Genomic DNA, 14,956 nt, shown 5'->3' on the forward strand with positions numbered 1-14,956 from the left:
CTTTTTTGTTTTTTATAGAACAATGCCCTATTGGCATTACATTATCAGTCCACTGAAAAATAAAAACGCTCAAAGAGTGCTTTTACATAAAGTTGTACTTACCTTATTCCAGCGCCAGACGAATCTCTGACATCTGACGTCATAAAGAAGTCTTTAAATGGAGTGTTTAATGGGCTCATACTGCTTGCCTGCGCTCTGAGCCCGCAAGGGGAGATGAAAACGTAAGGAGAGAAAAGAGGAGGAGGGAGGAAAGAGTGGGAAAAGAAACAGAGCGGAGGGGATAGGGAGGCGGGAAGCGTTACATCTAGGCAAACAAGGCAGAAGCAGTTACATCTGTCGTCAGCGTGTATTATGCACAGAGTTGACATAAGGCAGCCCAGAGCAAAGTTCCAGAGAGTAAAATACAGAGAAATAACACACAAGCTAGGCACAATAAGGAGATAAAATAACTATTCCACACAGCCAGGATTACACAGAATTGCAATACAGAGATACCCACACAGTACATGTCTCTAAAAACTGCTTTAGCTCTCTCTCTATCTTCTTAGCTGTATCTTAGCTCTCCCTTAAATGGTAGTGCTCCTGCTATGATGACTTTAGCTTTCTATAAAATATTGCTTCAGCTCCAGTACACAGTATGCACATGGTTAAAGCATCAAGATACTGAAAGAATCCAAGCATGTCAGCTGCTCCTGACTCACTATAGGTTCTCAGTACACAATGTACAAGGGGTTAAAGCAGCAGGATACTGACAGACTCCTTTGCAACTGGTAATATAAGTAATCTGCAGTGGTAATATAGAGCCAAGCGGTAGATACCATGGTTAACAGAGTTATTAATCGTTACACATTAACAGATTGAAATCAGAATCAGCTCAGTGACCCGAGTCAGTCATAGTCCTGCAGTTTGAAGCTTCCCAACCTTTCAACTATCCACAGCATGAATGTCTCAGGTTAGAGTGACTCTAGAGCTGTAAAGTGACTGAGCCCTTTAAAGAAGATGGTGGGTATGTGTAGTAGGAGCTATTAATACTATTAGTGACATGCAGCACAGTACTCTGTCAGAAATGCCCCCCTTCCCTTGTCACCCCTGGGCTTTTCTGGCTTTATATATATTTCAGTGGAGACTCGTCCATGGGGCACTTGGGGCTGTGCCCCATCAGTTTTTATGTGGGGAAAAATATATTTGCACTAATTTAGATTCTTGTTTTGGATGGGGAGTGGTACGCCAAAAACATTGTGTCTCTTTCATTCTGTAATATGTTTCAGTTCTGCAGGGCCTCTTCCCCCTTATTGGTAGCTGTTTCGAGAAGGTTACTTGAGCAACTAGGCATGTATTGAGTTGTGATTCAGGCAGCAAAACATGCTTCCAATGAGTGGAGGCATGCTACTGGGCCTAGAGATACCATATTGGTTTTATCTCTTTCTTTAGAACTAAGACCAAAGTTGATACCAGAAACCCATATTATGTATCTTAGCAGAGGCAGTGTATGTCTGATGTAGTGCCTAGCTAGAGGGAATTTAAGTATTTGTGTTCTATTGTAGCTTTTGTGCAAACTTATGTTTGGTGTCTTTTCTGCATAACACCATGACAGCACAGTCAGTATTGTTCACTTCCAGCTATGCGTATCTGGTTATTTCATTTTTTTTGTTTTTGTCCATACTTGGCTTATTTGAAGTTTTTTTATGTGGTGAAATGTTTTAAGCAACACGAGCATGAGCTTGGCTCAGAAAGTCTGGGCTGGGCTAGAAGAGCTGGACTTACAATGGATTCAGATTAGAGAACTGCAGATTTTGCAAGCTGCTTTTAATTATCACCCCAATAAAAAAAATGCAGAAATGAATGCACGTATTCATTGGGGTATATATCTACTAAATTGTGATTGTTGTTTTTTTGGAGGATGGTGGTCAGTGGAGTAAATCAGAAAAGTTCAGAAATCTAATTTCAGTATGTGTTTCATTATAGATCACTAGAACGTGTATATCTTAAAGATATAGATTCTTAAGACAACATTTGCATAAATTTGTATTGTTTATTCACAGGTGCCAATAACAAGACAAGAAAATGAATTATTTACTGCCATTTTCTCTTACTCTGTTGGGTACGTATCAAAACAGTCATCCCACTCAGTATTATATACATGCAAGTGTATTAATACATTTTTATATAAATATGTTTATAAATATTTCATATGTGCATCATATATACAGCAAGACAGTGAAAAAAGGATTAAAATTTGTAATTTATTAAGTAGTCTGGAAAAAGTATAAATTCCTTTGGTAACCCTTCCAAAGCCAATGTCCTCCCGCTATATCACGCTGCGGTACGCCCGCGCGGTAGGCCTTGCCACCTCAGCGTCAATTTTTGGAGCCAGGTGTCAGAAAAAACTGCATCAGTGGGATACACTGGGGTTGATAGCAGTGTGTGTGGCTGGGGACACTGCAGGATGCCTCCAATTTGTGCGAATTAGAATTGTTGGCTCTGGAGCTCTAGTAAAGCAGGTCTCTTTTATCTCAATTTTCTTAAACAAATAAAGTGCGGCCACGATTCCCTATATAAGATCGATTCTGGATAAGGAGTTAAATGTTTTAAAATAACATGTGAAATCTAGAAGGATGGAATGTTCTCCGTATAGTTCTGAGATTATATATTAACACATTTTTAAATCTATCAGAAGTTCCCTTTCTAATTTTTGTCTTTTTGTAATTCCTCCTGTCTTTAGCCAGTTCTAAAATGTAATTGAAGTCACCAATTATTAATACTCCCCCTATTTAATCTGGTCAATTTTCTTAAACACGTTTACAATAATTTTTATTGATGACTTATGTATGAATTCGGAATTATTCTAGTTTTAGTGATTGAATAATCTAAATTTTATTAAAGACAGGAGGTGAATATTTGCTTTAACCTTCTTTACTGAACCTCCAAGCAGCAAATAAATAGTTAAACATATAGAGAAAAAATCAACCAATCAGGACACATATTAGAACATAACAGTCTGTCAGGCTCCTCCCAAATCCTCTTTCTGATGTAAGTGTAGTCAACAGTGTAAACTTGAGTAATCCATCAACCATGTAAACCAGAACGCAGCCGATACTAGAGACCACTGGAACGTAGTCTTCGTGGCTCATGTAGAGAAACTTCACACTAAAAGACAGAGAAAGATCGTGAAAGTATGGTCACTTGGACTGGGTGTCCGCAAGATATCTACATACACAGATCTACCCCCTGGATATTACGAGTATAACTATTGCAAAATGTAAAATAGTCAGAACCAGGCAGAATAATAAGCACCTAAACAGAGCAAACAGGAAAACAGTCAGATAAATATAAAGTCTCACAAGAAACCTAGAAAAATGTAAGAGTATATGTGACCTGAAAAATCTGGGGTGGGATATCAATAGGGTGGGAAAATATTCGCCTTCTGTCTTTAATAAAATTTAGATTATTCAGTCACTAAAGCTAGAATAATCCCGAATTTTATGGCAAGACAGGAGGCTTCAAATTTGCTGTTTTAAAGCGTGGAAACCAAAGAGAAAGAAGCATGGGACAATTGTCGAAAATAAAAGGTACGGAAGGTAGATTCTCTAGACCAATCAGCGCATTTTAGGATGTCTGCCAGGGATCCCCCAGCCATAAAGGCGGAAGAGGCAGCAGCACCTCTGACAGAATGAGCTCCAAGCGATGAATCTATGCCCGCGAAATCTAGAAGCCATTTAATCCAGCGGGCAATCGTGGGACAAGACCCTGGCTTGTGTGGTCGCACATATGAGATAAGCAGGAGGCCCGTAGGGGTACGTAGAGGTGATGTAGAGGCGACATAGTTTTGGACACAACGAGCAACGCAGAGCGACGGTCTGTCAGAAAAATAAGGGTAAGTAATCGTTAAGGAATTAGTTTTAGTGCGGCGAGAAATGTTGAAACGTACGCCTTGGGGCGTGAAATCAATAGCGTGAAAGTCAAATGCCTGAATATCAGACACTCTCCTAAAAGAAACCAAGCAGAGAAGAAGAGCTAATTTGGCCGACAGTTGTCGTAAAGAGAGTGCTTCATTGGGTGGCCAAGTCTCTAGGAAGGACAAAACAAGAGCAACATCCCAAAAATGAGAATATTTTGGGACAGTAGGTCGAGCAAGACGAATGCCATGCAATAGTCTACAGATGGAGGGGTGTTTACCTATTGCTGTATTATCAATGGGGTCATGAGCTGCCGAAATTGCTGAACGAAACACATTAATGGATCTGTAGGATTTACCTTGATCAAAAAGAGAGGACAGAAAGTTCATAACGTTAATCAAAGAAGCTGAAACGGGATCAATACCCCTTTCCAAGCACCTGCGATGCCAAACTCGCCAGGCTGACAGGTAAGAGCGTCTAGTCCCGGGGGCCCATGAGTCCCATAAGAGTTCTCTAGCAGTCTCCGAAGGTCCTGCGGCATTCCAGGATCCCCTGAAACAGTCCAGGCCACTAGCTGGAGATGGCTCTGCAACGCAAGAGGGTGAAAATTGCCTGCGGGATCTTTGAGAAGATCGTGCGTGGCAGGTAGCAGTAGTGGATAATTCACCGACATCTCCAACAGATTGGGGAACCATGGTTGGGTACGCCACAAAGGGGTCAGCAGTGTTATTGTGGTCCCCTGAGTCCTGAGATGATGGAGAGTGTGAAGGATCATGGAGAACGGAGGGAAGGCATAAGCTCCGGTCATTGGCCAAAATCGAAGGAAGGCATCTACTGCCAGAGAGGTCGGATCCGGCAACCAACTGAAAAAAGCGTCCGTCTGTCGATTCAGATGAGACGCAAATAGGTCGAGATTGAATTTGAAATGTTGGTAAACAATAAAATTGTTTAGGTCTTTCAGGTTGATAACTGGTCGAAAATCCCCTGACTGTTTTCGGACCAGAAATATGTTGCTTATGAATCTGTGAGGGGACCGAGAATGTTCTATAGCACCCTTGGTGACAAGGTCGTTTAGCGCGGCCTCCAAGGTCGCATTGTCCTCTTGAGACATGTGCAGAGGTGGAGGGGGAGACTCCTGTAGAGGGTCGTTTGCAAAATCTATATGGGAACCAGATACAGTTTGAAGGATCCATGGATCCTGAGTTAATAGAGACCACTGTTGGAAAAAAAAGGGTTAAGCGACCTGCAATAAGAACTTGAGAATAAGGAAAGTCAATCGAAGCAGTGCGGCCCCGGAGGGAAGCATATCCACGTTCTCTGATGGAACATCTAGAGGGAAAGAACTGCTTGTGGTAGAAACGGGTATTGCCCGAATTCCATGAGTCTGCTGGTTGAGGCCTGTAGCCTGTGAAGGCAGCTCTGCCAGTCGTTCGGCCCCTATAGCGACCAGCTCTCCTGGAAAAACGCTGGGGTCTGAACACCCTGCGAAGGTTTCATTGTGCCTTGTTAAGGGAGGTAAACACGGATACGTGTTTATTCAGGTCTCGTATGAATCTGTCCCCAAATAACAGTCCGTTAGCCTCTGGACCAAGTTCGTTCGTGCCTAGTTCTGCCAATTTGGCATCAATTTTATATAACACGGCTTTACGCCGTTCAACGGAAATAGCTACATTGGCGTTGCCCAACAGGCATAACGCTCTTTGTGCCCATTCACGCACCATGTGTGCGTCAAAATTGCCTCCTGCTAGCGTCTCATCAGCAATTATAAAAATCTGGATAAGCGGGCCTGCTATATCCATCAGCTTGTCTTGGGTGGCTTTTAAGCCAACTTCGATTCCCTTGCGGGGATCTTTACCCGTCTTAGTTAGAAAAAGTTCAGGGGTGACAGCCACCTTATCAGGGCTTATAGGCCATGGACATTCTGCTCTTAATTTGGCCCTAATCTCCTTTTCTAATGGTTTACGAAGCAATAATCAGCAATATTTGGCAATGTGATCAGGGGGTGTCCATTCCGCTGAACGAGGGTGTCTGATGCAGCATGGGTCAAATAGAGGACAACCATTGGTATCCAGTAGGATATCGTCCTTAGTATTGTCTAAATTAGTAGTGGACATAGGATCAGTGTCCTGAAAGGACTGGTTTTGGGGTAGGAGAAAAGTCTCCGTAACAAATTCAGAAGAGGAAGGGTCACCTGGGAGATCCTCATCTGGATACGCATTGTATTCGTCTATCACTCGTAGGTGATAGCCAGAGGTTGAACCCTTTAAGGGGTCAGATTCTGAAGTCAAAGTGGGTTTGGCATGAGACAATTTAGCTGTCTTTGCTGGGGCTTTGCCTTTGCCAGCAGAAGCACTGTTACCCTTCCAAGGGCGCTTACGTGGGGCTTCATCATGGTCAGAGACCCTGGAATCATCAGAGTCTGACAATTGCGTGATGGTGGCAGTAGTGGCTGTCTGGTCACGAAACGTTGCCAAGGCTTTGGGGATACAGTCTGAAATTGCAGCTTGAAGCCAGGCTTTTAATTCTGCTGACATTGCAGGTGTAGCGTTACTCACCTTTCCCAGGGGCCGGCCGCGGTCCTCTCTTCAAGCCGCGCGCGGTCCTGCGGCTGCACGAGCCGCGCGCGGCTCATCCGACGCTTCAGACAGGAAGGCGGGCAGTGACCGCGAGATGCGGTCACATGTCCCGCCTGAATCTAAGAGCGCGCCGCGAGTCTCGGGCGCGCTCTTAAAGAGACAGTGGGAGCCTAAATTGCCAAAAGGCTCCCATTGGCCCCTGTCATCCCACACACCCCATACACTTACCTTTTGGGGGTGTGGAAGTGACAGGAGCCAATCACATTAGTTTTGAACCTATTTATACTTACCCTTTTCCCTTAGTTCCTTGCCCTATCGTGGTTTCTGCTACAGTTCCCTTTAGCGCTTGTTGTGTTCAGTTGTGTTCCTCCGTACTTGACCTTGGCTTTGTATTCTGACTTCGTTTTCGCTTTATCCTTGTCTGTTCTGTTTGCCGGCTTGCTGTTTCCTATGTACCAGACCCCGGCTTGTCCTCGTTTACGCTGTCTCTTTGTGCCCTTGACCTCGGATTGTTCCTGACTCTGTACTTCTCCTAGATACGTCGAGTCCGGCCATTCTAAGGTCCGGTAGACGTATCCCTCCTCTGTTCAGCCTTCTGTTTAGCGGGATCCTGCGTGTAGGGGTATATTCTCGTTACATTACGATAGGGCCATGGACCCCGCAGATTTAGCTCAACAGATGGTGTCTCATGAGGCTAGATTTGTAGAGCAGGATCACCGAATGGATCAGATAGCCCAGGCTCTTCAGACGCTCTTAGCTAGAACCATTCCAGCAACCACACCTAACCCTCCTACACCCCTTCTTCCTGAAGTATCGACTGTGCCTAATGCTACGGCCCATTTAACACCTCCTATGGAGGGGATTCTAAGACATGCAGAGGGTTCATTAACCAAATAGAGTTTCACTTTGAGATGTATCCACGTTCATTTCCCACAGAGAGGTCTAAGGTTGGGTTCTTTATGCACCAACTTACCGACAAAGCACTTGAATGGGCAAATCCTATTTGGGAAGCTAATGGACCTTTGGTGCATGACTTTCACAGTTTTCTTACAGCATTTCGCAGAACTTTTGACACTATGAAAAGGTCTAAAAATGCTGCAAGAGCATTAATGAGGGTTAAACAGGGTTCTAGGTCTGTGGCTGATTACGCTATACAGTTTCGTACTCTTGCCTCACAGGTAGATTGGACCAACAATGGGTTAACTACTGCCTTCATGGAAGGCTTATCAGACTCTATATTGGATGAGGTAGCAGCTAAGGAGCTTCCTGTTGCTTTAGAGGACCTTATTGACTACCTCATTGATATAGATAATAGGATTCGTGACAGGCTCTATACCAAGAACAGAAATAGACGTTTTGTTACACCTATTCACCCCAGAGTTAATACACCGGAGAGTGTTAAAGTATCTGAAGAGGAACCTATGCAATTAGGGGTTGCCAAACTCTCTGATAATGAAAAATTACATAGGAGAAGGGAGGGACTCTGCCTATATTGTGGTAGGAGAGACAATATGGTAAAGGAATGTCCTTTGCTCCCGGAAAACTCTCGCACCTAAGACCTTATAGGGGACTGGCCTTGGGTGTGATTTCTAAGTCTCCTACATTGCCTCCTAACCGACTGCTTCTCCCTGTTTCTTTACATATGGGAGAGAGTTGTATAGTTGAAAATATATACGCCTTGGTTGACTCTGGGGCAGCCGAGAATTTTATAGACTCTGGTTTTGTAAAGAAAAACAACATTCCCATCAGGGAGAAGGAGATACCCTTGGCCGTTGAGGCTATAGATGGTAGACCATTGATATCTCCAGTTGTTACTCATGAGACTGCACCGTTACACATGTACACAGGGGTTTTACACTATGAAACCATTCGGTTCCAGGTCATCACCTCTCCCTCTTCACAGTTAGTGTTAGGGTATCCATGGTTACGTGCCCACAATCCCATTTTTGACTGGGAGACAGGGCAGATAAAATCATGGAGTGAGGCCTGCCATGAGTCATGTACTATTGAAGTCACGCCTGTGAATTCTATTAATGTTCCTACCACTCCTCCTTTGTCTACGGCTATACCCTCTCAGTATTTAAAGACTGTCTTTGATAAAAGAGAGGCTGACAAATTACCGCCTCACAGACCCTACGATTGTGCTATTGACTTGTTGCCTGGCACTATACCTCCAAAGGGCAGGGTGTACCCCTTATCTGTTCAAGAAAACCGTGTCATGGAGGAATATATTAAAGAATCATTAGACAAGGGATTTATTAGGAGATCCTCTTCTCCGGCTGGAGCGGGGTTCTTCTTTGTATCGAAGAAAGAAGGTGATTTAAGACCTTGCATTGATTATAGAGGTCTTAATAAAATCACCATCAAAAATGCTTACCCTATACCATTAATAACAGAATTGTTTGACAGGCTCAAACATGCTACGGTATTCACCAAATTAGATCTTAGAGGAGCATACAATTTGATACGTATAAAAAAGGACCACGAATGGAAGACAGCCTTTAACACTAGGTCAGGTCATTATGAGTATACCGTCATGCCATTTGGGCTTTGCAATGCCCCAGCAGTATTCCAAGAATTTATTAATTATGTCTTAAGAGACTTTATTCACTCATTTGTTATTGTGTACTTGGACGACATTTTAATATATTCTACAGACTTACACACTCATCACAGACATGTTACGACCGTTCTGAAGACCCTTCTTGCTAATGGTCTTTATTGTAAATTAGAAAAATGTCTATTCGACCAATCCGAAGTCCAGTTTTTGGGGTATTTGATTTCCGCTAAGGGTTTTCGTATGGATCCCCGGAAGCTCGCTGCTGTCATAGAATGGCCTCTGCCGCAAGGTCTAAAAGCCATCCAGCGTTTTCTGGGTTTCTCTAATTATTATAGACGTTTTATCAACGGTTTTTCGTCTATTGTAGCACCTATTACTCGTATGACATAAAAGGATGGCAATACTCGTGTCTGGTCTATCGAGGCACTTCAAGCTTTTGACTTCCTTAAGACTACGTTCGCCTCTGCACCTATTTTACAGCATCCTGTCCCCTCATTGCCCTTTATACTTGAAGTTGATGCTTCAGATATCGGGGTAGGTGCTGTTTTATCTCAAAGAGAGTCTCCTGAAAAGCCATTGCATCCTTGTGGCTTCTTTTCTAAACAAATGTCCAAAGCAGAGAAGAATTATGATGTGGGTAATCGCGAACTCCTTGCTATCATTTTAGCACTCAAAGAATGGAGACATTTGTTAGAAGGCACCCCATCCTCATATTTACGGATCATAAGAACCTGTCCTACCTTAGCGAAGCTAAAAGATTGTCTTCCAGGCAGGCTAGGTGGTCACTGTTCTTGTCCCATTTAAATTATATAATCACCTATAGGCCAGGTGATCGGAACACTAAAGCGGACGCTCTGTCCAGACAGTTTGAAACTATTGACAAACAGGAGATTGATGTTACTCCTGTCATTCCCCCAGACAGGATAATAGCAACTACTGTATTATCTATTTCCTCGTCCCTCTTGCAGGCCATACAAGCGAAACAAAGCATGGCACCTAGCGAGAGGCCTAATGATAAATTGTTCGTTGACGTTCTCGAGAGACGGGATATTCTGTCACTATATCACGATACTAAGACTGCTGGACATCCTGGTATTTCCAAAACAGTGTCAGCTGTTTCTCGGTATTTTTGGTGGGATTCCTTACGAAAGGATGTCACTGACTATATAAGTGCTTGTACTACTTGTGCCTGTATGAAATCCTCTCGTAGAGTTCCTTGTGGGCTGTTGCATCCGTTACCCGTTCCTGAGAGACCTTGGTCCAACCTATCTATGGATTTTATTGTTGAATTACCCCCTTCGAATGGTAATACAGTCATCCTGATGATAGTTGACCGGTTTTCCAAAATGGCTCACTTTGTGTCTCTTCGCAAGTTGCCCACATCCAAGGAACTGGCCCTTATCTTCGCTAGAGAAGTATTTTGGTTACATGGCATTCCCTTATCTATTGTGTCCGATAGGGGTAGCCAATTTATTTCCAGGTTCTGGAAAGCCTTTTGTACAGAAATGGGTATTTCTCTCTCGTTTTCTTCCGCTTACCATCCCCAGTCTAATGGAGCTGCTGAACGTGCCAACCAGTCTCTGGAGCAGTACCTCCGTTGTTTTGTGTCTCACCATCAGGACAATTGGTCTGACCTGCTTCCTTGGGCTGAATTTGCTCGGAATAACGCCACTCATGATTCTTCCGGCAAAAGCCCTTTTTATGTCGTCTATGGCCAGCATCCCGATGTTCTCCCGGCTGCATTCTCCTCACAGGGCATGCCAGTTCTGGATGAGCATTTGGCTGTTTTGTGTAATACTTGGGAGCAGGTTCAGCGTTCTTTGGTTGACTCTGCTGCTCGCCAGAAGGCTCAGGCTGACAAGCATCGCAGAGCGGCTCCTTCCTATGTTGTGGGGGACAGAGTTTTGCTTTCCACGCGGAATATTCGCCTCCGGGTGCCTTCTATGAAATTGGCTCCCCGCTTCATTGGTCCTTATCGTATTATACATAAGGTTAATCCCGTTTCTTATGCCTTGGGTCTGCCTAAGAATCTGCGCATACCTAATGTTTTTCCTCTCTTCAAGCCGCGCGCGGTCCTGCGGCTCCACGAGCCGCGCGCGGCTCATCCGACGCTTCAGACAGGAAGGCGGGCAGTGACCGCGAGATGCGGTCACATGTCCCGCCTGAATCTAAGAGCACGCCGCGAGTCTCGGGCGCGCTCTTAAAGAGACAGTGGGAGCCTAAATTGCCAAAAGGCTCCCATTGGCCCCTGTCATCCCACACACCCCATACACTTACCTTTTGGGGGTGTGGAAGTGACAGGAGCCAATCACATTAGTTTTGAACCTATTTATACTTACCCTTTTCCCTTAGTTCCTTGCCCTATCGTGGTTTCTGCTACAGTTCCCTTTAGCGCTTGTTGTGTTCAGTTGTGTTCCTCCGTACTTGACCTTGGCTTTGTATTCTGATTTCGTTTTCGCTTTATCCTTGTCTGTTCTGTTTGCTGGCTTGCTGTTTCCTGTGTCCAGACCCCGGCTTGTCCTCGTTTACGCTGTCTCTCTGTGCCCTTGACCTCGGATTGTTCCTGACTCTGTACTTCTCCTAGATACGTCGAGTCCGGCCATTCTAAGGTCCGGTAGATGCATCTCTCCTCTGTTCATCCTTCTGTTTAGCTGGATCCTGCGTGTAGGGGTATATTCTCGTTACAGCAGGTTCTAGTTGGTCCGACATGATGACCAGTAAAATAGTAGTGGATTCACCACAGAATCAGTATACCAAAGGTATATTAAACTACTTTTATATAATTTTTTTTTTTGTATTATATATATTAACAAAACATTTCACACAAAAAAGTAAAAAGCAGGGGCTGTCTTATTGGGGTTCACCCAGATAATATGTAGTCACCTTTAAGGGACTCAGTGGGTTTCATCCACAATTATAGCAGTTAAACTGTCAATATAATAATGACAGGGGTAACCTGTGCAAATCAATAAAATATATAAGGGGTTCACCCTGAGAGATAAGGCACGAGGGGGTCACCCTCAATAAAGAGTCACAAGGGGATCACCCTCAAATAAAAGAGGCAAGAGGGGGTCACCCTCTAATAGGCATAGAGCTGTTTGGTATAGTTTGAGGGCGATCTGAAAATAAAACACAAATAGGCTATGATAAGCAAGTGTTCTGTGTAATATTAAGAGTAATAACAAAATGTACCAGCAGGGGGCAATAAATACTTACAGTTTAACAGAGCTGCAATCCAGTAGCAGAGAGCTGTTCACCGAAAAGCGCGCGAACGGGAAATCTAACCGCCAAACAGAAGATGGCCGTCTGCAAGAAGGAGGAAGGCGGGAAAACTGCGTGTCAATCAATGACGCGAAAACGGGCGGTACAGAAACAGATCGCGGGCGTGATCAAACGGACCGCAGCCACAGCAGTGGCGCGGTCTGAAGATAATTTCGCCAAGGAAAAGGTTATTAAGGTTTTACTTTACTAAAAAAACAGTCAGAGAAAAATAAAAGCACAGGGAAGGGACTGAACAGTGGGCTGACCTGGGAAAGGTCTATGTGATAAAGGGCACAGATAAAATAAACTCACACATTACCTCATGGGAGCAAAACAGACAGGGAAGGTTAATTAAAGGAGTCAAAAAATATATGGAAAAACAAAATAAGGCAGGTCAATAATATATATTAGAGAGCTATAATTGGAATAGACTCACCTGGGAGGCAAGCAGCAAAGAAAGAGGATTTGGGAGGAGCCTGACAGACTGTTATGTTCTAATATGTGTCCTGATTGGTTGATTTTTTTCTCTATATGTTTAACTATTTCTTTGCAGCTGGGAGGTTCAGTAAAGACGGTTAAAGCAAATATGAAGCCTCCTCTCTTGCCATAAAATTATTATTTATTTTATACACTAGAATAATGTATTGTTCCTCTTGATCTAATCCTTGGTATTTCATGTTAAGGGATATATTTTTTTAAAGAATAAAAGCACTTTTTTTTTGTCTTCCGAAGCAGCACTTAGGATAATTGGTCTCTTATTTGTGCTAATTATATCTGACCTTTTCCAGTAAGTTTGTTGGAGTGCACAGATCTGTACTTGATTTTTCCACCAAAACTCTTAACAAGATCCTTTGAATGGTGAATTAATCCCATGGGAATTCACTGAGATTAGCTTAATTTGTTTACTTCTGGGAACATACAAACTTCTCTTTCTCCAACTCTCATAATAGTTTAGTGAGGGATAAAATACTATAACTTTCCTGTAAAATTAAAAAAAAAAAGACATACTGTTCCAAATTATTGGAACAATCCTAAAACAGAAACTTTGCATGGCAAGTGGATAAACTGAGTGTAAAAAACAATGATTATGCTAATGGTTGCCACTAGATATTTGGGTAGGCGAATTGAGTTTGGTTATTCAGAGAAATAGAGGAGGAAAAAAACAGCATACCTTAAAAGCATGTAGATACTTACCTTTTGCTCTTTATTTCTCCTTCATCTGTCCCACCCATTATCTGTCTTCTTCTTCCCTGCCTTTAATTCCCTTACTATAAGTCATTATTAAAATTATTCAAACCCTTAATGAACTAAAGTGTTCTGTGTCTCTGGTGCAGCTATGTGTTTGAATACACACAGGGTTAGTCATTAAAGTGAAAATTGTTGGGAATTAAAGTGAAATTAAATTCAACACCATCCAATAAAAAAAAGAATAAGTCTACCTCCCCCCTCACCCTAATAACAGAGGGCCCAATAAACTGTAATAAAAGTCATACTTACATTTAGAAATCTTTTTTCGTTGTTCTTCTTTTTTGTTTTTCCAAAAAAGCTAAATCAAAAATCCTTCCAATATGCTAATAATAAAATTAAAAAAGGACAGATGTGCAAAGAACCCCCCTCTCAAGAAACGCTTGTAAGCTAAACAATCAGAGTGCTCTTACAATGGCAAGTTACAAGACTTGCTTGGGAATATTCCCACGCAAGCCTTGAGAGAGGTGTGACTTGCCTGTCAGAGTGCTCTGATTGTATATTTTGGTGAGGCATAGGGGGCACTGGAATGTTACCCCAATTATTAAATAATAGTCCCTACTTGCTACATATAGATGAGAGTAAAGAGGACTGTTTAGTCTGTCTCTCTGTGAGTTGTTATGGTGAATTGGTTTATGCCCTCAACAGATGCCCTCACGGGACACGTGTGGACCAGTGCCAGGTCAATCCCATTAATTTAACAGGCACCGCCTCTATTGGATGTGGTCTTAATTGGTGATGCCCAGTCACAAGTTTTTAAATGTAGCATTTAGCAGATATGCTGCCATCCATTTTACCTCACTTATACTAAAATGGTGGTTATATTGACCCCCACATGCTTTTGAAAAGCATTTTTGTTCCAGTTTGGTTCATATCGATGTTTCATAATCAAAATACCACATGGACGAACTGAATTTTTTGCCATGCAATCTGACTAGAGACATAGCATTATATCTTAATTGAGACTGTCATGTAATGTATCATTAATTGAATCATATACTAAAGAACACCTATGAAGACGGTGTAAACCTATTTCTATTTTTAACACATAAATGTAAACTTTGGAAAGTCAGCAACATAATTTATTCTAAACATACATCCATTTCTTCTCAGAATGACCTTTAACACAATCCAATTGATAATCTGTTAAAAAAAAAAAAAAGTCCTCATTCAATCTGACAGATCTTTTTTGCAAAGATGAATTGTCAACCAACTATTGTAGAATCCAAATGTTTCTAACAAGTATTGATACAGGGGGGTAAATAATTAATGCAAAGTATTTTTTGAAATCACAATTCAAAAAGTTTTGCATTTTGAAAGTGATATATATTGTTTAACCCCTTAAGGACACATGACGTGTGTGACATGTCATGATTCCTTTTTATTCCAGAAGTTTGGTCCTTAAGGGGTTAAAACAA

The 14,956-nt window shown here is 42.5% G+C and overlaps 1 protein-coding gene across 1 annotated transcript in view; it reads left to right on the forward strand.

The window, feature by feature from the left end:
* The window catches only part of THY1 (Thy-1 cell surface antigen), a 95,559-nt gene that overhangs the window by 43,054 nt on the left and 37,549 nt on the right, over positions 1-14,956 (forward strand). Inside the window, exon 2 of the mRNA XM_063435843.1 lies at positions 2,043-2,101. Within this exon, the coding sequence (XP_063291913.1) occupies positions 2,065-2,101 (37 nt within the window). The 5' untranslated portion in view covers positions 2,043-2,064. The remainder of the gene's footprint in view (positions 1-2,042; positions 2,102-14,956) is intronic.

Source organism: Pelobates fuscus, chromosome 11 (assembly GCF_036172605.1).
Source record: "Pelobates fuscus isolate aPelFus1 chromosome 11, aPelFus1.pri, whole genome shotgun sequence".
In the NCBI taxonomy this organism is placed as follows: Eukaryota; Metazoa; Chordata; class Amphibia; order Anura; family Pelobatidae; genus Pelobates; species Pelobates fuscus.